Consider the following 26,267-nt stretch of genomic DNA (forward strand, 5'->3'; position numbering starts at 1 on the left):
CTTTTTATGACTATATGGCCTAGTTTCACAGACAGGGTTTACACTAAGCCAGGATTAGACTTTAGTTCAATTAGGACATTTAAGTAGCTTTTTTAAACGTGCCTTAAAAACATAAGTGGTGTGCATCTTGAGAAAAAACAATGGCACTGACATATTTTAAGATATATTAGTTCAAGTTGCTTTCAGTTAAAACAGCTCAAACATGCATTTTAGTCTAGCAGTTTAAGCCTTATGAAACGGGATATGCATACTAACACACAACAACATCATAGGCTACCAATAACAAGCAGATTCATAATTTCATGTGTTCATGTTAGTTTGTTGCAGCTTTGAAAAAACATAAAGTAATTTACAACCCAACTTGAATTTACATTAAACAATAAAATACATCCCTGTTTTGACTCAAACGTTTTATGTGCATCAGTTCAACGAGTCGGAGTTGAGAATCACCTGGACCGATTCAGTCCGATTCGATTCGTAAACAAATGGTTCAGACGGTTCTGCAGGTTCAACAGAATAACAATTCTGTTTACAATTCGGAGATCGCGTGTGTTTACTTTGAGGACTAGTGCAAATCTTTAACATTCGATTCCTTATGGAATCTTCGAAGGCCTATTTTGTTACAGTAATTGTTTCAAAGCAGAGATGACATTAGATGTGGAGTTTGTTGATTGAACTCGAGCAGCCTATCGCAATATGATCGTAAATATGCCACAATTTTCCTGTATTGAAGGTACAAGAGACAAATATGACATCACTGTGCAATTTACAGCGGGTGGCGCTCTTGTTACCAACGAGGAAGTGACGCTACAGTCAAAGGCTTAAAGTTTTTTTTCCCCCTTTTTTTTCTTGAAAGCAACACGAAAAAGATCTGGATCGCTGGAGAAACGTCGCAGATGTTTTTACAGGTAATGTAATGCGCAATAAGTCATTCCAACTAGATCCAGTTCGTATGTATTTCCCCTCGTAAAACGTTGATTTGATGAGTTTCTGCAGGACGTCGAAAGAAGACCTTGCTCAGGAGCATGAATTCGATTGGGTGGTTCCATACTTTTGACAGAAACAATTAGATGCGCTTTTACAGTCATTGTAACGAGTGGCAAACCTTCTTCATTAAAAACACATTTTTTTGCACGAGCGCAGCGAGCATTGCAACTACACATGTGAGCGGCAACAGAAAGTGCTTATCGTTAGAACAGTTGTGTTGCAACAAATGTCTAACGATCTGTTTGTCTAAATGCATGCGTTTCCTTTAAATCAGTGATGGTGTCAGCAGTGCGTATGGCAGATCTGTACCTGCATTATGATGGATGGATCATGTTACTGTTGTGCAACATTTGGTGGTGTTGCAACAACTGTGTCATGTAAACTTGTGTCAGCCTCCCCCCCAAGAGCCATCGCAGCGCTTACTGACTGAGTGCAGTCGTTTTCACCTAGGACAAAATGTAATTGTTTATGTACTTGCAGTTTGAGATCAATCATGCATGCATTGTAGCTATTAAATAGGATGCAGTCACGCGCCCATCTGTACGTTACGATTAAGCACGCAGTCTGCATGCATAAGTAACTTGCATCTAATTCCAGTATTGTATGCGAATAATGTTTTACGCACCCGAATAGCATTCAAGGTATCAGATTTTTTTTATTGAGGCTGGTACACTCAGCACATGCCATACCCGGTGAATGGGTGGCCCGCATGTCTGATGGCTTTGCACTTTATTTTAAGGCACAGCAGAGAGCGAGAGAGAGAAAGAGTGTCAGTCCACAAACACTGACACGATGAGGCCTATGGGTGTCTCCTTACTCACGGCAGCACATGCTTGATCATGTCCGTGCTGCTGAACCTCTGCACGAATGCAGAAAAGCGTGATTGGAGACGAGTCCAGATTCAGAACTTTCACAACCACTGTAAAAGGCAGTCTGTCTTGCCTTGACACTCTGCTTGCTCCAACATAATCATGCTCACAATGTTCCCTTTTTATATTGATAACAATCGAATCCGTGAGAATGGATTAGGGCTGTTGTCTGTGCGAATTCTGTTGGTGTTACGTTACATTCAGTAGGGAAATTGAACTGTAACTCGGGGCTTTTTTCCTCTTAAGTTCCTTAGATTGTGATATAATATTCCCTTATTTTTCTGCTACACGTTAGTTAATAGATCCATAATTTATCCTTAAACTGTGTGAATTGGTGTCTAGTTCAAAAAGTGCTGTTAACACCCCAGTGAGTTTCGGTAGTATTAACCAGGGTGGAGGTGCACATAATATAAGTGGTATACACACACACACACACAAAAGTTTGAAAAAAATACTATTTCTAATGTTTTTGAAAGAAGTCTCTTATGCTCATCAAGCTGCATTTATTTGATCCAAAATACAGAAAGCATGATTTCTGAAGGATCATGTGACATTAAAGACAGGAGTAATGGCTGATGAAAATTCAGCTTTGCATAACAGAAATTAAATATTTATAAATATAAGTATATAAAAATATAACTTTTTTTCACAATATTAATTTTTTTTCTGTATTTTTTAATGAAATAAATGCAGGCTTGATGAGCGTAAGATACTTCTGTCAAAAACATTCAAAATAGTAAAGTTTTTCTGTATATTACTATAATAATAATGAACGCAACTTTCACGCTCAATAAACTGCATGCTCCAATTTCAGTGTTGTTGTGGATATTTTCAAGAAAGTTTTCTTTGTACGCTCTAAAAAATGCTGGGTTATTTCAACCCAATTTTGGGTCAAATATGGACAAACCCAGCCGTTGGGTTACATTTTTAACCCACCGTTTGGGTTTGTCTATATGTGACCCAAAATTGGGTTCAAAACAACCCACCATTTTTTAGAGAGGGCAAATTTTATCATTCAACTGAACTGTATACATGCATTTTAAATACATTATGTTCTTAGTTCATGCAATAAATGCACGTCCCTGAATTTATTGCGTAGCCTATTTAATTTAACAGCTCAGCTAAAGTTATGACCCATTTTAGGGGTGTTAAAATTTACAATTTAAAATCAGTCATGGCATGGGAGCTATACATTATCTTCATATTTACAGGTACTTTCCAAAATCTTGTTTTGCGGTCCTTCAGGGGGGTCCAGCCTTCTTTAGGGGGGTCAGGCGGCAGGCCCTCCCAAAGATATGTGTGCAGATATTTAACCTGCTGTCTGGTCCATCTTTTAACATGATCACAAATTAAAATGCATAAAATAGGCTAATACACTTATCCTGTATAGTTTTACAGTATATTCACCTCAGGAGGGTGGTGGTCATGGGTGATTTCCCATGTATCTCATTTCTGATTGGTTAAGCGGTTGTCTTGAGTTGCAACACACCCTAGTCACCCCAATCCAAACAACCATGCAGTTTGTTTGTTATGAAAAACATCTTAAATTTCTCTCATTTGCTGTTTTCCCACTAGTTTCAACCACGTGTGTCTGGTCTTTTGCTCATTGACCACGTCGTGACCACAGACACGATTCAGGTATGAGGATGTTTAGTACAAGCCATGTTCTGAAGAACGTTTCCCAGTGACGGAATTTCCCGCATGGCCTGTGCATTTGCTGTAACAGCGCCCCGCATGGAAGGGGAAATACCTTATATGGTAGCGGAAGTGGGTGTGGCCAACAGGACAGTAAGGGATCACAAGACTTCAGCTGAAAGAGAATGTGTTGTTCCATACTCCGTGGACGAGTGAACTAGATTGTTTTTGGGCGATTTGATTCGCATGTGCGTGCAATAAGAACGAAGTCGAGTGCAGTTGTTTTGGAAAACGCCTCGCCATTTTGTCAAAGAAGCCCTCCATTTCTCGTTGGTTTCATTTGCACAAGGATCTACCTCTTGACTTGAATATTACTGGAGTGAGGTCAGCATTGCATGACTCAATCGTGGATAAGCATGCAGTCATTTCTGTACTGTTGCATTGGACCTTGGCTTGCTGTTGTTCTTACTTAGGGCGACATGAAGCGCAGAAAATAACTATGGTAAGGATTTTTTTTAAAAATGTAATATTTAATGCTGACATGTTTAGCAAATCGAAACCATGCAATTGACAATCCTTAGTTAGCAAGTTGTTGCAGAATATTATTCGCATCCGAGCGTGCGCTACGTGTGGCTCTTACTCCCTTGTGGTAATACTGAAAGCAAAAACGAACTCACAAATTACATTCACCAGAGTTGACAACTAGGAACAGACAGCACTGGGGCTTGTCATTTACCACTTTTATTATTTTGCTGCTCAAGCATGCATCATATTGTGTATTGTTGTCTGACTTTGTTGCAGTGTGACACGGAATTAGTGACTGGATAATCCCTTTTCTGCAACAAAGGACTTCTGGTAAATAGCGCTGAGCTGGCTTCACTGGGAAGGGGGGGGTCCAGGAAGGGTACACATGTAGCCTAGTATGCAAACGCACTGTCTGTGTGTATCAAAACCTTGAGCTGTTTACCCAGACAGCTTTTTGAGGGGCCATTCGAACGCGTTGCGCCGAGCCATCAACGTTTCGCTTATAAAGCAGTGTGTTTTAATGGATGGTACGCGCACAAAATGAGAGATCTGTCATTATTTACGCACACTCGTGTTGTTCTGAACTCGTGACTTGCTTTGTGGAACACAAAATCAAATGTTATGCAGAATGACAACCTCCTCTATTCACGCGTCTTTTTTCCACAAAAAGAAAGTGAACGGGACTCTCATTCTGCATAATCTCTTTTTCCACAGAAGAATGACAGTCATACAGTTTGGAACAACACGAGGCGGAGTAAAGGATGACTGAACATTGATTAGTTATTTTTAAAAGTATATACAATTTTAAAAGGCTCCTCGAGACCCCGTCCTGTGTCTACGCCCCCTAGAATGTTGTCTAGTTAGGCAGCTCACTAGGTTTTGATCCACAACCACTCTCTCTTATGGGAATTCGCTCATGCCTCAGCACTTGAGTCTGTTCTGCATTCGTTCGCGGTTTAAATTAAGAAGTAGGTTCGATTAGGTAACCGTAGCCTACTTTAAGTTACAAGCTTATTAAACGCGTTGTCTTGTCAACTGATAAAACCTTGGCTTGTGTAACCGTGCGTCGCTGTGTCTTGTTTTGCTAATGTAATGACTTTCGTGTGCTTTCAGTGCAAGAACTGAACGCCATGCGCTGGATTTATCCAATAGATATTGCAATTCACTGAAACGTGTTAGATGATATTGACATACAATATGGTCTTATCACTTTAACTGGACGTTGGTTTGGTTTATGCAATTGTTGTTTACATCCCCGCGCGGTTAGGGGTGTTTTTCATTGCGTTGCGCCACCCTGAAAATACTGCAGCTTTAAATTAGTGCTTTGAGGACGCAGTATTGATACTATGTTGTTGTTAAGGTCCTTAACGATACTCTTTTCCTACTAGATGATTTGGCCAAAATGTAATGTAAACAAACACGACTGAATGTTACTTTTGTAACATTACTTTGTAGAATTCTCAGTGCTGTAGTTGATTTACTCAACATCAACAGTCACCATTAAATCGACAGTTCTTGTTTTTTTTTTATGGAATATTGCAGTATTTATTATAAATGATTTATCGATAAATTACTTTTTATTTATTTATTCATATGCCCTCGTAATCTTTAATAAAAATAACGTCCCCTCCTACTTGCAGTGACATCTCTCTCTTCATTGATTACGTGTTTACAGGCGTGAGGGCGGGGCAACCTGTCACTCATATGAAATCACAGCAATAGCAAACAATGATACAAAGATCCAGTCAATTAGCAATTTTAGGACTATACATTATTTAGATAATTGGTCAAAAAATAAATCGGTTGAATCTCATTCTCTTTCATAGAACTGAATAACGAATAATATATTGATATTAAATATTAATATATTTTCTGTCCAATTATAGGCTAGTGTTAAGTAAAGATGTGGTTGTTTATTTTATTGGCTTGTATATTTTTTTTTAAGTCAGTATCATTAAAATTATTGAATTTCATTAAAGTATAATATTAATACAATTATAAAAAAAGCTAATTTAAAATATGAAATGGATAATTTGTAATAAGCATTTTCAATTTTCGGCCAAGTAGCCTACATTAAAAACATTTTAAAAATTTCGGTTTCGGCCAAGAATTTTGAAATCAGTGTATCCCTAATAATAGCCTTAGCGTAGATAAGGCTGTGACAGGGCCAGCCGGTGGTGTTGGGGTAGTGGTTTTGGTTTTGTGGGTTAAATAAAATGATTGTTCAAACACTTAACTGCACAGGTAATTATTGTCAGTTTGATCATTATTCTATAGGCCTATCTATATTGATGCGCTGCCTTCATTGAAGCACAAAGAGATCGGAGATCGTGCTGCGCCCACACACAAACATACAGGAGCATAGCAGCTTCTTATCAACGTGACATTTATATTTTATGTTGCATTGCACGGAAAAGTGAAACTGAATTACCGGCTTGTGTGAAAAGCGCTATACAAATAAACTTGAGTTCCACAACTTCCCTAGTGAATACAAACTGTTTTCAAATTGAAAATAAGGATAGATGAAGTCTAAAAAACAATTAGATGTTTCTGAAGCTAATAAACGCTTGTATAGCCAGATCGCAATACAGAATAAAAAGCTGAGTTATGGCTTACTCCAAATTTATTGTATCCCTCATTCGCCAAAAATACTGTGTTGCGATATTTGCAAAAAATAACATTTAGTTACTAAACTGTTATTTCTTTTGTACACATAGATTTGTACTTAACTTGATTCCCAATATCTACATAAAATGGCAACCATCATATGTGCAAATAATAATAATTTTTTTGCATACCACCACCAGTGGTATCCTGCCACCATGGTGGTGCGGTTGTTGTCATGCTCACCGGCACAGCCCTACGTGTAGAGAACATTTGTATTGGTCATTGTAATCAAACAAAAACCCATGGGAGATGTGCACTACAGTGGTTTTACCACACAGGTAATCTGTGTTGATAAAAGCAGAGACGCTAATTTTCAACAAATAAAATTATAAGAATGAACACAATAGAGGATTCCTAATGAATATAGATCACAAAAGAGTAATGTTAAATTATCTGGTAGAGTGCTTATAATTAGTGTAGTTTATAATTTGTTTGCATACAGATATGGATCTCATTAAAAAAAAAATGTATGCAGACATTTGAGATTATTAATTGCATTATTAATTTGGTTGCTGCATATATGCATACATGTATAACAACACAAGCCCTCCATGATTTGTGAAAGGAGGGTATTTCAGGTTAATGGTGCACATTTTCATTGATTTTTTAAGTTCATATTTGGATGCTAACGTGAACTATAGAGGGAATCACTTTAAACATTCTCATTGTGAAACTAGGCTGGTACATTTTCACACTCTCTGTGGGATTACGTGTGCAACTGTACATCTCTCATCATCTTACTCACTTTCACTGCACACAATCTAGAAACAACTCACAGTTAGCATTCTTACATGTGTCCTTTTAGTTTGTTGGTTGCTAAGAAAAGTTTGCTAACTTTCTGTGCATACTGAACTCATTTATTGGCTTGAATGCAGTTTGTTCAACATAGTTTTATCATGTGCACTAAGCTGCTAATGGCACAGCTCCCCCAACCCTTAACAATTCCACCTTTCCCTTGTAAATCCTTTCTCTAGGGCCCTATTCATGAAGTTGCTGAAACGGCTATTTCAATGAACCCCCACTAAGCCCAAAGTACTGACTCTGAAGGCTAACCATAATATTTGTGACCACTTTCTTCTCAGGTTGTCTCCCGTGAATAAGCAACAAGTTAACCTAAAGGCTTCTCAACCCAGCTTGGCATCCCAAGACCTGAAAAGTTGGCAGTGAAGAATAAAAGCAAATAGACATGTTTGAGCTACACAATACTGAAACTACCATTTCTGCACAGGAGATGCTGCAGTTTTGTATTTTAAAGCTTATTTGCATTTCTACTATGTTGAGTAGGTTTGGATGACCATTGACTGCCAAAATACTGGATAAAACTAGGGTTCTTTGTCAAGGGCGATACTCTAAGACTTTTCATTAAACCAGAGAAAGCTTAGTGTGGTTTGGGGATTTGAACTCTAGTCTCCATAACCACCCACACCACCACTCCCCAGAATCTATATTCATGAAAGTCATGAGTTTGCAACCCCAACCGAAACCAAACGCAAAGAGAACGGGCAAACGCATCACTTTCTTCAACGATCAGGGTGTGGCAATGAAAGAGGCCTCTCAGCATACAGAGGCCTACTATGGCATTGGGGTCCCTCCCTCAGGGCCAGGCCATAATGACAGTGGAGGTGTGGAAGGCTCGAATGCAGAAGCACCACATATGTACCTCAATTCTGTCATTTTCAGCCCAGAGAAGGGTGATCAAAGTCGTGGGCACTATCAACAGACGGTGCCCATGAAGTGGTCACATCATGACCCGCCTTTGCAGCCCCAACAGCGACCTCACAGTTGGTCACAGGGTATGTCAGCATGGTCCCAGAACTATGCCCCTTACCTGGGGGCTCAGACTGTATTTGCAAAGCAGATGCATGAGGGCATGTCAGTACAACAGCAGCAGCAGCAGCCCGAGCCATCGACTATTAGGGCAAGTGAAAAACAAGGGCCTAACATAAGTGGAGAGACCTTCAGGGACACGACCAAACCTGGCCGGGGCATGGACTGGGAACAGCAGCAAGCTTTTCAGCAGACACAAAAGCCTGGAATGTTAAATCCACAGCAGCACGGACAGTCCACCACTGGAAATTCTGTGCTGCAACCCTTTCAGTTAGCTTTTGGACAGCCCAAGCAGAACTTGGTAGCAGGTTACTATCAGGTTGTTCAGGGCAATCGGACCTTGCCAAATTTGAATTACAGTACACAGACGAATTCTCAGCATCATCTTCAGCAACTACAGGAGCAGGAGCAACAGCAAAAGCTGCAGATGCAGCGACAGATGATGCACCAACAACGGCAGCAACATCTGGAACAGCAGATACGACAGCAGGCGCAACAGCAACAGGTACTTCAGCATCAAAAACAGTCACGGCAAATATCGCAATCACAGTTACAGCAACAAGCACAGCAACTAAATAAGACTCAGCAACAGCAACCACAACAGCATATGCAACAGATTCAACTGCAACTTGACTTGGCGCAGCTGCAAAAAATATCTGAGCAACCTCATCAAAACCAACATGTATTGGAAAATTACTCCGATGGACAGCAGCCACGTGCCCCTTCACTTGATCAGCATCCCCCGTCATTACCAGGACAGTCCCAAGAGAGCACTAATCCCCCTTCAACACAGACTAAGGACTCTGTTCCTCAGCCTCCTGCAACTGTTCCCCAGCAATCCAATGAGACCCAACAGCCTGGGCCCCGTAGATCACGTCGGCTTTCAAAAGAGGGTGGAGGCCCCGCCTCAGATAACCCATTTGCCATGCCGACTGATCTTCATCCCCAAGGCTCTCAGAACGGGGCTTCTGAGACCATTGGGCCTCCAGGGCCTCCAGGGCAAGACCTCCGGGCCGCTCCGACAGGTGTAATTCAGAGCACACGGCGTAAGAGGAGGGTGTCGCAAGAGGTCAACCTGGAAACCTTGGCTCAGAAGGCTTCGGAAAGGGAATCTCTTCCCTCGCGGAATGTCAAGGTAAGACAACTGACTGTTTTTCAGTCAAGTATAAAGGAGAAATTAAAATAACTTTCGAGCAAGCAATTGAGTTTTTGACAATTCATTGTTAAATAGTCAGGATGAAAGGTTGGTCTGTGACTTAGGGTGTGTTCACACTTGTTTGGTTTGCTTGGTTCGTTTGGTCCGGATAAAAAAAAACCCATTTAGTCCTGGTCCAATTAGTGTTCAGATTGTAATTTTTTTTTATCACTGATCCAAAAAATACCGAACCTAAAGGCATAGGGATATGTTCACAACCTGATTGGTTGGCTTTAATGACGTATTGCCTATTTTGAGACAGAACTTACCGAACATCCAAAACAATGTTCTGTGCTAGGATAAATGCGCTCTTTGTATATGCGTAGCCTGCATTTTGACCATCTGATGTGTAAAGGAGTCAAAACAGTGGCAGGAATCCCTCCGTCACACACACAAATGATCTGCTGCAAGAAGACGCGGTTCTAATGCCTGTACTGAACTGTGGTGGGCAAACGTGCAACTATGACGAGAAAAAAATCTTCCTGGTTTTGGTTTGTTTACATATGGTGGTCCGTGTTGTGTTCATATTTCATACGAACCGCACCAGAGTTAGTTGCAAGCGGATCGAGACCCATCTTTTCAGCGGTCTCAGTCCGCTAGTTTGGTGTGCAGCGCACTAGGGTTCGGATGGCAGCGTTCACACGTTCAAATTAACTGCACTAACAGAGCAATCGCACCAGAGTACGTTTTAATCGAACTAAACATGCCAAGTGTGAACACTCCCTTAATCACAAATTACCCTTAGCCGAGGTGGGAAGTTGTCATTATCTGCTTAACATTGTACAGTGAGAATGCACTACCGGTTTCAAATGCGTACAAGTTCTACAGGTTTCTCAGTTGATACAGGAGTGTAAAATTTGTAAAGGACAGACACTGACTGTCGTCATCAGGTCACAGGATCCATTGAACCAAACAATAGCTTTTCCACACGTCTGCAACCACTATCTCCTGACTGACTTCTCATACAAATACCAGCAAGTGCACCCCACCCTCAGCCCACTTGCCCTCCTGTACATTGATGTACATTTATAGAGCTGTATTTCCTTTTGTCGAAATCCAAAAGCACAGCTCTGTCCATAACTAATTTTAAATTTGTTGTGTCATTGAGTTAATACTTGCTTTGGAATGGAAGATTATAAAGAGATTTCATCCTATTGCATCTATGGACTAGTGTTAATTGCTTGGTTTGTTCATTTTATTGCGCACAGAGAATTAGCGCAATTAGCAATCAAGTTAAACGAGGGGATCTAAGTGTTTCTGGGCCACACTATTTAGTTCAGTCTGCTTTTCCTCGTTACGTATACTTCCTTTTAAAAGGACAGCAGCACTCCCTTAAGACATCCAGCCGGGGATAACAAAGAAAGGGTGTGTGTACATATACTGTCGATCTGTGGGGCAGATAATGCACAGAACACAAAGTGCAGTCCAGTAAAGAGGCTACAAATCTCATGTCAGCTGAATCCAGCTCCTCGAAAGGAGTAGGTGCATTAGTCAGTGAGGTTTTTTTTGTCTCCTGGTGACGACGGGTGTCAGTTAAACCTTCCCTACTCCAAACACAGGCTGAATAAAAGCTCTTGCTCAAGGGTGAGTGAGCTGCAAGGGCTTCATGTACTAAGCTGAATACCTCAGTGGTGCCAGCAAGGCCAGAGTTTAGATAAGACAGGCCCACATCCTCAGGGATTTCTAGATTTTCACGCAACTTCCTGTTAGTTACACTACTAGTGACGCATATTTCATTTTTACACAACATGCCAATGAAGTTTAAGCAGTTTTCTTTTTCTTGAATTACTTACTTAAAGTTAGCAATGAGGAAAAAACAGGAATTGCTCCTCCCACATTGCTTTTTTTTCTGACTTGAACATCGTGTTTTTGGGGTTTTGAAATTGCCAGGCATTGTGAAATTGCTAAGAGTGACTTTTTTTTTTTTGTATGGTTCTTTTTAAGTTCCTGTTTTGTGTAGAAGTATGGATGCAGTTCAATAAACTTAACATAGAAGGAACCCCTTCTGTAATCGTTAACTTACCTACTGGAGAGTGTCTGGTTATATTGAACCTGAGGTTTTCTCCTGTGGTGGGTATGCCAATATGTTATTCACTTGTGACACCGATCTATAGTATACATCCACGTGCAATCTGTTGCTGGTCTGCAGGGCAAGATGTTTTATCCTGGCGCAGAAATGAGGTCACAGTTGATTCATTAAAGTTGTTTTTGAAACGGTTAACCTCATTTCCTGTGCTAATATATCTTATCAGCTTTTAAGCACTCTCTCATTTCACATGCAAATCATTTGTACCTACAGAGCAGAGGAAGGATGCACTCTGCTGAGATTTAGGTATTTTGTTTAACCATTTATTTGTCTGTGTTAATCGTGTGTTGACAGCAAGAGCCACACAGGCCCTGGAGCCCCCCTGTTGCCCCGACAGGTCCAGGTCGAGGGGCAGCTGAAGTGGAGCAGATGAGTGCCAAGCGGCCCAGAGATGACAGCCTCATGCCATTGGTCATTCCAGTATCTGTGCCAGTGAGGCAGACTGATTCCTCATCCCCGGATCACGAGCAGGCTTCCCTTTCAGCTAGTTGGCCATCGCGGACTTTGGGCACCCATGACATGAGCTACTCCGACTACAAAACCTCTGTGATTGTTACACGACGACGTTCACTGCGGAACTCTCTGTCTGAAAGCTCAGGCCAGGTGAGTTCACAAACTGACCTAATTTATCAAATCATCAATGGCACCTTTCTATGCCCATGATGATCTCTCTTTTCTCCCTCTGATCTATTCCATTCCCCTCTGTTAAACCCTGGATTAAAACGCCCCATTAATCCACAAATTCCTCCCGACCCCCCTGTCCATTCTCTTCACCCTAATCCAACCTTCCCCCACCCCATTTCACTACCAGATTTATGATTTCTGACAAGACTCACCAAGATCACCCAGATTGCATATGGTGTATGTATTTTTTTCCACACTATCCAGCTTACCAGCATCTAATTTCTTCTACAGAATGGTGGAACAGAGAGTGGAAGTGAAGCTGACGCCAAATCAGCCAAAGCCAAACGACGGCCTCGGCCAGAACCGCTCTTTATTCCCCCACCCAAACTTGGCACTTTCATCGCTCCACCCATCTACTCCAGCATCACACCTTACCAGAGTCACTTACGTTCACCTGTCCGATTGCCTGAAAACCCCCTCAACATGCCGCCTTACACTCCCCCGCCCATCCTCAGCCCGGTTCGAGAGGGTTCGGGTCTTTACTTTTCCACCTTCCTGTCGGCCGCTGCTGCAGCAGCAGCAGCAAATAATCAAGGGCTGCCTCCACCTGCCACTCCCAAATCTGCCACCCGCAGCCTCCTGCGCTCCAGTGAGTTCCCTTTACTGTCTCTGCAAAGCACACATATCAAATTTGTTAAGTACTACTTTAAATTAGTTCAGGTAGTCAGTTTAGAATTTAATGATTTTAAGTTGACTACCAAATGCAACCTAAAATTAGGTTCTGTTCCAAACCCTAGTAGGCTGCCTAGATGCTAACCTTCTAATGCAGTGTTCTAACTGTATTACAATCTTATAAGGGACTGGGCAGATTTCTAAACAGTCACTCATGTGCATCACACAAATAGCACGGCCCAGGCGAGGCACTTGACTGACTAACTTGATGAACAGTTGCTTCCAGTGGGATTAGCATATGTTGCTAAGATAACTAGGGCTGCATAACGATTAATTGCGCAGCTAATCGTTTGCAGAATAAAAGTTTTTGTTTACATATATGTGTGTGTACTGTGTATAATAATTATGTATATATAAATACACAAACATGCATGTATAATTTTAAGAAAAAAATCTATATATTAAGTATTTATAATTATATATAATATAAATTATATTTAAATATAAAAATTTATATAAACATGTAAATATTTTTTAAATATATACATGCATGTGTGTGTATTTATAAATACATAATTATTTTACACAGCACACACACATATATGGTTTAAACAAAAACTTTTATTCTGCAAACGATTAGTTGCGATTAATCGTTATGCAGCCCTAAAGATAACAACTTGATATTCTAATAACTCCCCAAAATAGTACATTTGTCATTTAGCTGGAAAAATGATTATATATTTTTTATCTGATTAGGCAACCCCAGAATGCATTAGACATGCTGTGCTGCCTTATAATTAGATACTCAAAATATTGAGCAAAATGAGGCATCTTAAAATGAGCTGCTTACTGTTTGTAAAAACTTAAAACGCTGTCTAATAGGCACCTCATTGGGTTCTGGAACAGACTTAGTATATGTTACAACAAGCTAGGATATGTGCAGTTAGACATAATTGTCATGCATATCATGATTTGGAGGACATATAATAAGAAACAGTGTTTACTTTGAGTCTAAGCACAGTCTTTTTGTTTGTATATGTTCAGACAGCAGTGATATAACCCCTCCAGTTCTCTCTGCTATGAGTGAGGCTACACCTGTCAGCATTGAGCCGTAAGTACACACGCTATTCAAATAACACCCCCACACATTGCGCTTCATAAGTTTCCTTAATTAGCCTACGCTTCTAGCCATATCATAATAACTTTCTTCACTTTATTAACCTTGACTTTTTTTTTATTGTAATTTTGCTACTTTTATACTAGATTCCATTCAGCTGACTGAAAGTCAGTGGTCTGATTAGCTGGCTGTTTCCTCTTACTGTTCGGATGGCAGTTATTACTCAAAATAGTAGCCCAGAAATGACTTTCATTTATTTTCTACAGAGCTGCAGCTTGACAGCATAAAAGCACAACTCAAGCCTGCTTTTGCATTTATGCTGCTGCTTTGCTTACACACTGCTAATGCATGTGGTGTAAACGGGCCTTACAGTGCAGATATATTGGCATTACATTATTGTAAGTGGTAATCTGTAGTCTGCAGATGCAAAATTAATGGTTACAGTGGAGCTGGATGGGGAACTGTTATGTCATGCGCAAGTCTCTCTGTCAGTGTGTTAAAGGGAAATGACATCTGAATGGGTTTCTTGGATCATACATGGGAAATTTCAGAGCTCTCTTTTTAAGAACAGAGTAGGAGGGGGATGGTAGCTGAGCAGATAGAATTATGGGATATCATCTCTGACTGGTACCAGCTGGTTTATCTAATGGTCAGAACAGTGTTCGGTTGAAATTCTTTCTCTCTTACACGACGCACACACAGACACAAACTCTCTGTGAATGGCTGCAGATCTCTTCATTTTGGTGTTGGCCAATGCACCACGAAAGCACATCCTGGAACAAAATAATAAAGCACAATCTGTCTTGCCTTATCCCCAGACCTTGGCAGTCAGATACTAGAACATTTGGCTTTGGAAACCATGGGGTGTTAATTTTATGCAAATACCCATGGTCAGAGTCTACTCTCATGAATGCTTGATTTAGAGAAAAAAAAAAAAAAAAGAGCTGACAATGAGAAGCAATAAATTAATTCAAACAGCAGTCTGAAAATCTTTGATAGTCTCTGAAGGATTCAGATTCAGTTTGTCACTAGTGGCACAGACTCATTTAGAAACAACACAAACTACCTGTGGAATGAACTGGAGTGGAATGCAATTTTGTTTTCAGGAATTTCTCATTTTATAGAAGTCGTGCCTCACGTTTAGCTTCCAACAGCTTCCAATCCCTGGCAACAAAAGCTTTTGGAGATCTGTCTTTTTAGTTTCTTACATTCTCTAATCATGCTTTGCTCAAACGTCATGTTTATTGTTCTATTCCTCTCATGCGTTTGGACCCCATTATTTTTAACAAATCATATTAATTTAGTTTGGTTTGCTACAGCAGCCTGTTTATATTCACTCTCTCTTTTTCAGTCGGATAAACATTGGATTGCGGTATCAGGCGGAGGTCCCAGAGCTGAGAGAGCGCTCGGCAGCGCAGCACGACCTACACAAGGCTGAACTGGTGTGGGCGCCACTGCCTGACCTGGAGGCCAATACTCAGCAGCAGCAAAGAGGTTTACAACTTACACAATACCACATTAATTTCTCTTATTTATTTATCTCTTATTATCATTTAATCAATTCAATTAATAAAAGGAAGTTGCATGATTTTTTTTGCCTTATATATTTATAACTAAATCTGGATGACTGTATATTTAAGTCTGTCTTTTCCTGGACATTCTGTGTGTCCCAGCAGTGGATGACCTCATGCACCTGGCGTGCTCGAGTGCGCTGTACGGAGGAGGGACCAATCAGGAACTGGCTTTGCACTGCTTGTATGAATGCAAGGGTGAAATCATGGTGAGTTATCATATAGTGCAGTAGCACATTGGAATAGCTTAATTGCACTTCCTCCTGTATTGTGTACCAATCAAACCTGTTTATACTTGGCTGCTTCTCAAATTGCTGATTATTCAGATCAATGGGTTTGTCACATGAGTGGAAGATTAAATTGTGTGGAATTATTTTTTGGAATGAATTATGTATTACAAAGCCTGAAAAGACAACGTGTTTTTATGTGACTAATGCGTGCAAACACATTACATGCACATGGAAAGTGAATGTAAATGACATGGTCTGCATTGTTTCCTTGAACAGCGTTTTACTTGTGGCCATTCACACACAGACATGCATGTGACAAAGCTATACATTTAAAGTCTAAATTTCCTTTCCAGCTAAGATCTGAACAATCCCAAATGAAAGTTGAATATACATTTCAGTAAAAATTCATTGTACGTTTTGGTAACTCTTCACAATAAAGTTCCATTTGTTAACATTGGGTATAACCCCATTAGGTCTCACGGAATAATAATGAATGACAAAAATATCTATAAATATACAATTGTTCACTCACTGTTAATCAGTGTTACAAAGTCTGCGGTTTTCTCGTGGAATTGGACTACCTTTCCACTGTTGCCTCAGGTTTTTTTATTTGTAGCAACCGCCAACCCTAAAAGCGCATCTACTACAATCTTAAGGCCTGTTCACACCAAGGAAAATCACTATAATGATAAAGATCTAGTTCTTAAAATCATATAAATGTCCACACCACAACTATAATGATAACGGCACAGAGGAACAATAACGTTGGAGTCACTTTCAGAATAATTTTTTCCAGTTGATGAATGATAAAAACATTGACAGCCAATCAGAATCCATCCTGCTTTAAAGAGCACGAGCATTTAAAGCTGGAGACGACGAAACTGCAGCACGTTCTTAAAACGTTTTTTTTCAGCTGGTGTAGATGCTAATGTAGTTGTAAATGTAGTTCTTTATAGTTAGTTATCTTTTATCTTTTCGCTGCACTTGAGAATCAACAAGCGACAAATAAACTGTACTTATTTACAATTCCTGTGCATTGTGAAATGCATCTTTTCATGCGATATGATAATTGAATTACATTTAATATTGATATATACAATTAATTGTGAATAATTTGATTGCTTAAATAGCATATTGTGTAAACAAATCTATTTGTTTAATAGCCCTAGCTTATTCATTTCTGACAGCTGATTGGCAGTCGAGGCGAAACCAATGCAACTGCATTCTGCTAATTGATGACCCGTGTTATATGAAAACACAAACAGTGCGTGTGCTTTGATCATTCTTTTCAACGTTCGCTCAGTTGAGCCAGCAGCTGCAACAACACAACAGCCAGCCGCTTTCTGCTGAGCTGTCACACTGCCGCCATAGCAACCACCTGTCAATCACAGGCTTGTGTCCAGAACGACACGCTGAAGATGACTGAATTATGTGCGTTGCATTTCTAAACCAAATTTTAGTCATGCATTTGTTACAATGCAAAATAACATGCTGTTTGTTGCTCTGTGGTTTGTCACATGTGAACAACTACTGCAGAAAATGAAAGTAAGCTCGACTCTCTGAGCGGTGTCTGTAAGGTTTTTGCTGTTTACTGAGTTTCAGTGATAAGCGAGATGTACTGAAAATGGTTCGATGCCATTGCTTTAAATAGTTTTATCTTGTTGCAACATCTCTGGTTTTGTAATGCCAAGGTACTAGACCTCAGTTGTTTGTTGCTTTGTGTTTCGTGCAAATGGGTAATTTGTATTGTCCCACTTGCAAACATGGTTTCGACGTAGATATTTTGACAGATGAATAGTTACATAAGACAGTAGTGGGCTTCAGCAAAACAATTTTTTACTCCAAACGGTTTGTCCTGCAATGCAATGATCTGTCATGTTAAAGTTTATTATGGGTTGTTAATGCGAAACTCAGAAGTTGACATCACCCTGGCTCCCGCCAATATGATTTTTCATTATTGCATCTCTATTAGAAATCTACAAGTTAAAATGTTTAAGTTGGAATGGTTTTAAAAGCATGAGTTTAAACAACAAATCTCTGAAACCCGACTAGATGCATTTCCCTGCTTGGTGTGATGACATTTAGGCCTGGTTTCAATTAGGACATTTAAGTAGCTTTTATAAACATGGATTAGAAAACTAAATAATTACTAGTGTGCATCTTGAGACAAAACAATGGCAACTGGCATTATTTTAATATATTAAAAAGTTAAAACCGCTCAATAATGCATTTTAGTCTGGGGCTAGGCTTAAGCTGGGGTTTAATGTCTCTGACAACCTCAGGACAACCAAATGCCATATAGATACATTTTACCATGGTAGTGAGATGCTATATGTGTGCGTGGTTTTACCTGTGATTATCATGATCTAAATGTAGGATACTATGGATGACCAATGCTTAATTTTTAAGAAAAGTAGAGTGCTAACTGAAATAGAATATGTTAATTTCACTCTATGAGGTTGTTTAAAAATAATAGATGTTACTGTTTTTTGTTAATGAACATAAATTTACATCTGCATCCCAACTCAAGCTTCATTCTGTCAAATGTGCATTTCTAAGAGAAAAACGTAATATTATTAATATTGCAGCCTGCACTGCAAACTGTGCCGAAGGTACGCGTCATCAAAGTCAAACTATCTCCCGTTAGAACATGCAGAAACTTAAGAAATTCATTTTTATATTAAGATATTTTTTTTGCTAAAGAAAAAACACTGGAAAAGGATTTTGCTTAAGTTAACTCATGCATATTTTGATGTAGAAAAAAAGATTTGATTATAAATGTTTTGAATATTCTACCTCAGATTTGAGAAATGGTCAAAAATCTGTATTGCTTGTCACTTGCCTTGTTCTCCGTACAACTCTCTGTACACGTACAATAAAAGTGTCAAAAAGGCCGTAAATAAGAAAAAAAGCGCACGCTAGTGCTCATTGACCCAGAAAAAGATAGTGTCCTCGATTTATCGCACCCTGAGAAACTGTATGGAGGAACGATGCAGAGAGAACAAAAGGGATCATCCAGCGACTTGCACAGCTGGGATAAACGCCTGCAGCAAAAAGCCTTTTACACATGTTGTTAGGGATATAGCGATGGTCTAGCAGAACGGCATCTCTCCTGCACTCATTAATCTGTTCATATCAACTCTGGGACATAACATGCCCTGTGACTCTCCCACTTGTGACCCTGTCTCTATATCACACCGCAGCCAGTTTTGTTTCCTCAAGCATGCTAATTTTACTTTCTTTTTCATTTTCATAGGGGGCCCTCGCTTGCCTGTTGTTAAAAAAACCCATCTTTCCCAAAGCGCACCCCTTGGCTGACTACCACTACTCTGGTAAGTCCCTCTCACCGACAAACACACTTTCCTTTTCTTTCACTTTTTTTTTTTTGCCAGGGTGACGTGAGTTAATCCGTATGGCATGCGGTCCCGGTACCCCGTCACCCCCTGCGCTGGCATTCCAAAGCATGCTCCCTGTCTCCGTTATAAACAAAAGCAGCTGAGGAGGGGAGGGGTTCGACTGAGAGATGGGTTGACAGAGTGGGTTGCTGGGTAGAGTATGGGAGTGGGTGAGAGGAAAGGAGGGGGAGTGTGTCTGTGGCATGTTGTTAAATCCTGGGAGAAGACAGCGGCATCATTGTTTGTCTGGACATGTGTGTGCTGGCTGTTTGCCCTCGCTCTGTCCTTTGTGCGTGAATGTATTTGTGTTAGCGGGTGGGGGTGGTCTAGAAGCAGCTACATGGTATCTGATTGTGTGGACCGTTTGTCTGTCCCACACAGGCTCTGATTGCTGGACGCCAGAGGAACGACGGATCTTCAACAAAGGCATCGCTGCCTACAAGAAGGACTTCTTCATGGTTCAGAAAATGGTATGTACAGGTTTGAACAAACCCCTAACAATAAGTATCAATCACCCACACAAATCATATAATGCAGCTTGAGGATGTGTGCTATTACTTTCCCAAAAAGTCTCTGTGTTGAAGGTGAGACATATATAGGGACATATTTATTATAGAGACTTGACTATAGCTAGTAAGTAACCATCTAGCTGCCACCCAGATCATCTTAGCAACACACTAACATCCTAGTAACACTAGTAACACTAGCAACTATCTAGAACATTCAATCAACCACATATTAACAGATTAAAAGCACTTAAAACATTCTACCGCCATCCTAATAGTGTTGCATAATATACTGGTACTAGAAAGGTATCGTGATACCCTGCTATTAAAAAACGGTACGGTTCCACATCTGATCAGAACCAGTACTTAAAGAATGACAGCATTCTAATAAGAGCCGTGTTTCATAATTTGTATCAATGTGTGACAGCGGCACGTGTGCAGAGCTCTCCTTCCACTCCCTGCAGGGACACAAATATTTCCACACTGCACATGAGAAAATAAAGCGTCGGACGTGTTTAATGTTTAAAAGAGTTTATAAGATCAATAAGCTTTGAACAAGAGCTCATAGGCGCTACTTACGCTGCCAGGAGTGCGCGCAGAAAGACGCCTAGTCAGCATGAGATCGCGAATGCAGTTCTCTTTTACAGATTATTGCTTTTTAATGGTCAAAAATGTCAAAATACACGTCCTGGCGAGTATTTACGCAAACACAGTCGGGTAAGTGTTAAGTGAATGTAAACAGTTAAAGAAATCATGTGTGTTCCAATGTATTGGATGTGTGTCAGGTCTTTAAGTGACAGCAGCCTAATAAACCTGCCGCTGTTAATGTTCATCAACGAAAAAAGTAAAGAGAAAATCACACACTGCTTGACTGAATAACTTAAATCTATTTATTAAGAATCAGTATTAAGGTAAATCATAGTGAAGTTTTTTTTTTTTTTTTTGACATTTATTTAATTTCTTAATGCTACTGTTAAACAGACCTACTGTACCCTACCTGAACATTTTAAAGCACTGTTTATTTCATTTTCTTTCTTATATTGTATTGTAATTTACATCTTTGTTTATTTTAAAGATAAAATCATTTAAAATATATTTTAAGATAAAATAAAATTACTATATTGTGATATAAAATTCACAATATAGTATATGAAAAAAATATTAAATATTAAATGACTCGTATCATAAAATAATATTTTGGTCATATCACCGTCCCGAGACCCGACCGGCCTCTATCCCAACCTGTTCCGAATTGTGAAAGGTTAGCGAATGTGATTTGATAATGTGTTTTTTTTAATAAATGTATAAAACATAAAATTTTAAGTTCTGTCTTATTATTAAATTGCTTTTATTGGTGTTTTAGTTTTTTGCCATGGTATAGATTCAGTTTTGTTATCACGATATTTCAGTTGGGTATCGTATCGGAGTCATAAGTTTGGTATCGTGACAACACTACATCCTAACATCAACCCAGAACATCCTAGTAAAGCATTAGCAAACAAGCACATACTTATAAACTAAAACCTCTTAGAACATCCTAGCAGTCCAACTTTTCCCTGAACCCGGAAGCCAAATAGCAGAATTATTATTTGCGGTCTCCGGTGTTTCTAGTCAAATTAGTGTATTTTCAGAGCTGATAATGTAAATCACCACTGACTGACACCCTAGCATTATAGCAGCAAGTTCTAGCTATGAGTTATGGTAATTCTGAGTTGTTTTCATGTTTGACTTGAAGGTGAGCTCCAAGACAGTGGCTCAGTGTGTGGAGTTTTACTACACGTATAAAAAGCAGGTGAAGATCGGCAGGAACGGAACACTCTTGTATGGAGAAGCAGAACCACCAGAAACCAAACCCACAACAGAGGAGGAAGTGGACAATAAAGTGAGTTCCTGTGGCTTTGTGTGTATGTGCATCTGGTTGATTTGATTCCGTTCTAACTAGTGCAGCGCCGTAACGTTTCTCCTCCATCAGAGTTCACAGAAGTTTGAATCACGGAAAGAAGACGAGGAGAGCAGGAAGTGGGATGCGTCATGTGACAGGAAACAAGAAAACAGCCCGGGCAGGGTGACACAATCTCTACAGCCCACTGAAAATGTGAGTTTGGGTTACATGAGGTTGCAAAAAAAGGTATGGTGTCTACAGAAAATTTAATTGTTTTAGTTCTCCAGTGTTCATCCCCTGTTCGGGGCTATTTGAAATAACAATAAAAAACTGGTCTGCCAGAGAGGTTTGGAAGATAATAGTCATGTGTAGTTTCACTGTAGGATCTTTATAGCACCATCTAGTGGTATACTTTATTATAAGTTTATCCAATGTAATTGATAGTGCATTTATAAGGGGCCGTCCTGTTGGAGGAACCCAGAATTAACTTGCTGAAGGGCACAATGGTGAACACATAGATGGGTTTGAGCTTACAACCACAGAGGAAGTTCTCTGTATCTGATATCTGTGTGCGTTCAGCTGTGCTTGTTTATACTAACCATTTGTTTCCTGTTAGGCTCCTGCCGTCTTAGTCTTAAAAAATCAGGAGAACAGCACTAAGGATCCGTCCACGTTGGGGGTCAGTCATCCTCCTCCACCACCACCATCTAAACCTCGCGCTGAAACCACAGCCCGGAAAAGTGTGGCTGGCAATACAGGAAAAGGACAAACTAACCAAGAGGGTGAATTTCCCTGCAAGAAGTGTGGCAGGTCAGTTTATTGGGATACACACTCAGTTTTACACATTTACTCAATTTACTAATGATAATAGTGTAATGAAATGTACCTTATTTTATTTATTTACTAAATTTAGAAAAATTAGATAAGGTACATTTAAATAAATAATTTTTTGAAATGTTCCTTTTTATTTATTAATTAATTAGTTTAAATGCATTTTATTTGAATAAATGAAATGCAGTCAATTTAATTAAGAAAATATGTAATTAAGTATGTTTATAAATAAATCGGGTACATTTAAAATAAATATTTAAATATTAATTGATTTAATTTGATCTGTGTTGTACTGTGCCATTAAAGCGACACCTTTTTTTGTTTTTGTTTCTGTTTATCACAATGTGTGAGCTACAGTGTTGGGAGTGATTAACTAAGAGTTGCGACACTTCTAACTTAACCACATTTTTCAGTTGTGTGACATTAGTTCAGGTGTTTTAACAATAGTTTAGAAGTAAAACGCTAGCTTCTCCATCAAGTAGCATGTAGAGTGACACATTTTTGTTTAGTTTACATTGTATTGTGTATTCAGCTTTACAGTCAAGCAAGCGGAGTTAATAATCAAACACACAAAAGGTGTCTTGAATCTATATAGCTTTGGAAATTTTGATTCATATCAGATGGTTCCTGTAGATGTTTCTGTTTTTTTCCACCTTTGTTGCCATTGGGTTGGCATGCTTAGTTGGACATTTAAATTTAACATTTAATTTAATATTCAACAAAAATATTAATCTGCCTGCATTGACCCCATTATATGAGAACTGAACTGAGCTGGACGATGGCATCACGGTTTTCTCCAGAGCGGCTATATATATATATATATATAAATATGAACTAAAGGAATAACTTTTTACCACAAAAATGAAACATCACTAAACTTACTTAAGCTGGACTGTGACGCTATTTTCTTCTGGAAACAAACTTAGTTGCATTATTTTTCTGTTATCTCTGTAAAGCTGCTTTGAAACAATCTGTATTGTAAAAAGCACTATATAAATATATGTGACTTGACTTAAAAAAATAAAATAATAAGATTCACAGATTCAGTTGCGGGACAGAAGTCCCTGTGCAACATTTGATGTCTTTTTAGAAATGAAATCTTGTTCAATTCTGCTGTTTATTATTGTTTTTAATTATATAATTGGTTCATGAATCTGACTGATCTGGTTCTCTGGTTCAGCTCATTGTTCTACAGTACATGTCTGATTTATGAGCTAATGATCTTTTTTTAAAACCCCGTCTGTATGATGCTGTGTTCACAAACCTGACTGATCCACTTCTCTGGTTCAGATCACTGACTCCTAGATCAGATCCTTCAGTGAATCATTCTTTGAGTCAAACCTTTGCATTGTGTCAGTCTATCCAAGTAACAAAACCAGTCTGAATGATTGGTTCACAAATCTGACTTATCCAGTTCTCGGGTTCAATTCCTTCACTCATTAATCTTCAGGTCTGATTTGTGAATAATATATATTCTTTAAAGTCAGATGTTTTCAATGAATCTGTAAAGCCAGTTAAAAAACAACAACAACAACAAAGTCTGAATGATTATTTCATGAATTCAACCGATCCAGTTCTTAATGATTTGAATGTCTGAATCATGAACGAATCATTCTTTTGAGTTGGATGTTTACAATGAGTCAATTTGCCAAACCAGTCTGAATGATGACTCACGAATCCAACTGATCCGGTTCCCTAAAGATCTGAACTCTGTTTTCTCCAGGATCTTCCTCAAGGTGAAGAGCCGCAGTGCCCACATGAAGAGTCACGCCGAGGCGGAGAAGAAAGCAGCTGCGCTCCGGCAGAGGGAGGCCGAGCAGCGCGCGGCAGCCGCCATATTAGCCGCCCAGCAGAACGGAGCGATGGGGGATCAGGGCAGAACCAGGAGAGCCAGCAGCGACGACTCCTCGGAGGAAGAGGAGGATGCAGATGATGAAGACTGGCACTAGCTAACAATCTCCTTTTGTATGGCAGAGAAAAGACTTATTTATTTAGATTTTACCAGCCAACAAAATCCCATCCCGAAAGAACAGTTTCAGGGACTAGCTCACTCCCGTCGAATGTTTGTGCGAGTGCGTATGCGTGTCACGTGTGTGTGTGTATATGAGACGGACAGAGACCGATGCTGTAGAAGCATTCAGGGGCTTCATGTTCAGATATAGGGCTATTGGGAGTGTAAGCCATGCCATCTCAGTGTGAATGTGTGCGCGCGTGTGTGTGTGTGTGTGTGTGTGTGTGTGTCTATAAAATGCACTTTCGGACTCATCCAACACACACTGATCTGACCGCAGCACATCTATCCAGTGTCTGTGTACAGAACTCTCTCTGGTGAAATGAACTATTATGGACGTAGACGGACACAAAAGCAAGTGTGCATGCGTGTTTAGTCTTTTCCTCCGTTTTTCGCAATGAAAACGACGGCATCTTTCTCTTCCACGTGACTGCCAAACGCTTGCACACCTGTGCTTGTATGCCTGGTCTTGATCTCCAGTGCTGTAATTTTGGGCTTTCTGTTTTCAGTATCTCAAAGGTGTAGTTCATCCGAAATGACAAATTCTGCCGTTTTTCTCACGCTCGTGCCGTTACAAACTTGAATGACTTTCTTTCATCCGTTGAACACAAAAGTTTAGTGGAATGGTCATGCTTCTCTTTGCCATATAATATTGCTTAAGGGCTTTCAATTTCCAAAAATATATATTTTTTAAATCCTGAAAGTACTCCAGATAACTATTATGCCATATTCAAATAAGCCAAACAATAGGTTTGTGTGAGAAAATCTTGACACATATTGACAGTGTTGTAAATAATAACGAAAAATAAAACTATTCAAAATCATATTCTTCAATTGATATAAAGCTGAAATAAAATAAAAGTATTACATGAAAATCTTAAATGAATAGGCAAATGACTGAAATAATATAAGATTAAGTTGAGGTACATAAATAACAACACTAGAAAACTGAAAATAGCTCATTCAAAACATTGATAAATACAATAAGTAGGTAACGCTTAAATAACGCTATTTAAGAGCTATGGCAGAGTATTTTTAGGGAATAATGACATTAATATTTAATCACACAAATCTATTGTATGACATCTACAGACTGTATTAGTACTTCGATTAATCGCATCTAACTTTAAAAGTGTGTATATACATACATGTATATACACAGACTAATATATATATATGCGTGTATGTATATATATATGATATGTCAGATACGGCTTTGGAACGGCGCGAGGGTGATTTAAATGATGTTAGGATTTTCCTTTTTGAAAAACTCTTCCTTTAATTTGAAATGGTGACCTCGCTAATGCCTTCAATGTTTTTGACACTTTCTATCTTTACATGACAATCACTTTTTTCAAAGGTCTTTTTTTATACTCAGCAGATTATAACGGTTGTCCTTGATATAATCATTTATTGTTGTTATCATCATTACTGTTATTATTAGCTTTGTACGGTTTTATTATAATTATGTTGGGTTTTTGTTTGGAGGGGGGGGGGGGGGGGTTCTTTTTCTCATTTGACTTTTAGTTTTAGACGTTTGCCTGTGTTTAAGTGAAGATTGCATATACTTGCTGAGAGAGTGAATTATAAAACCACACTGTAAGTGCAATAGCAATAGTGGGACTTTTGAGCTCCCT

General features: G+C 39.3%; 1 protein-coding gene across 5 annotated transcripts; it reads left to right on the forward strand.

Moving 5' to 3' along the window:
* The first annotated feature begins 768 nt into the window (after positions 1-768).
* Positions 769-25,501, forward strand: mideasb (mitotic deacetylase associated SANT domain protein b). 5 transcript variants are annotated; one of them, XM_079632292.1, is made up of 14 exons: positions 3,639-3,993; positions 4,293-4,346; positions 7,766-9,645; positions 12,086-12,394; positions 12,707-13,064; positions 14,132-14,198; positions 15,556-15,698; positions 15,878-15,984; positions 19,262-19,337; positions 19,782-19,870; positions 21,642-21,788; positions 21,879-22,001; positions 22,405-22,598; positions 24,343-25,501. In XM_079632292.1, exons 3-14 carry the CDS (start codon positions 8,134-8,136, stop codon positions 24,566-24,568), a joined length of 3,351 nt encoding a protein of 1,116 aa, XP_079488418.1. In that variant the 5' UTR covers positions 3,639-3,993; positions 4,293-4,346; positions 7,766-8,133; the 3' UTR covers positions 24,569-25,501. The 5 variants fall into 5 exon arrangements, with proteins under 5 accessions (XP_079488420.1, XP_079488421.1, XP_079488417.1 ...); XM_079632294.1 differs by lacking the exons at positions 3,639-3,993; positions 4,293-4,346 and adding an exon at positions 769-908; XM_079632295.1 differs by lacking the exons at positions 3,639-3,993; positions 4,293-4,346 and adding an exon at positions 774-908 and having other exon boundaries at positions 15,881-15,984.
* Positions 25,502-26,267: the final 766 nt, after the last annotated feature.

Source organism: Phoxinus phoxinus, assembly GCF_949152265.1.
Source record: "Phoxinus phoxinus genome assembly, chromosome: 13".
Lineage (NCBI taxonomy): Eukaryota > Metazoa > Chordata > Actinopteri > Cypriniformes > Leuciscidae > Phoxinus > Phoxinus phoxinus.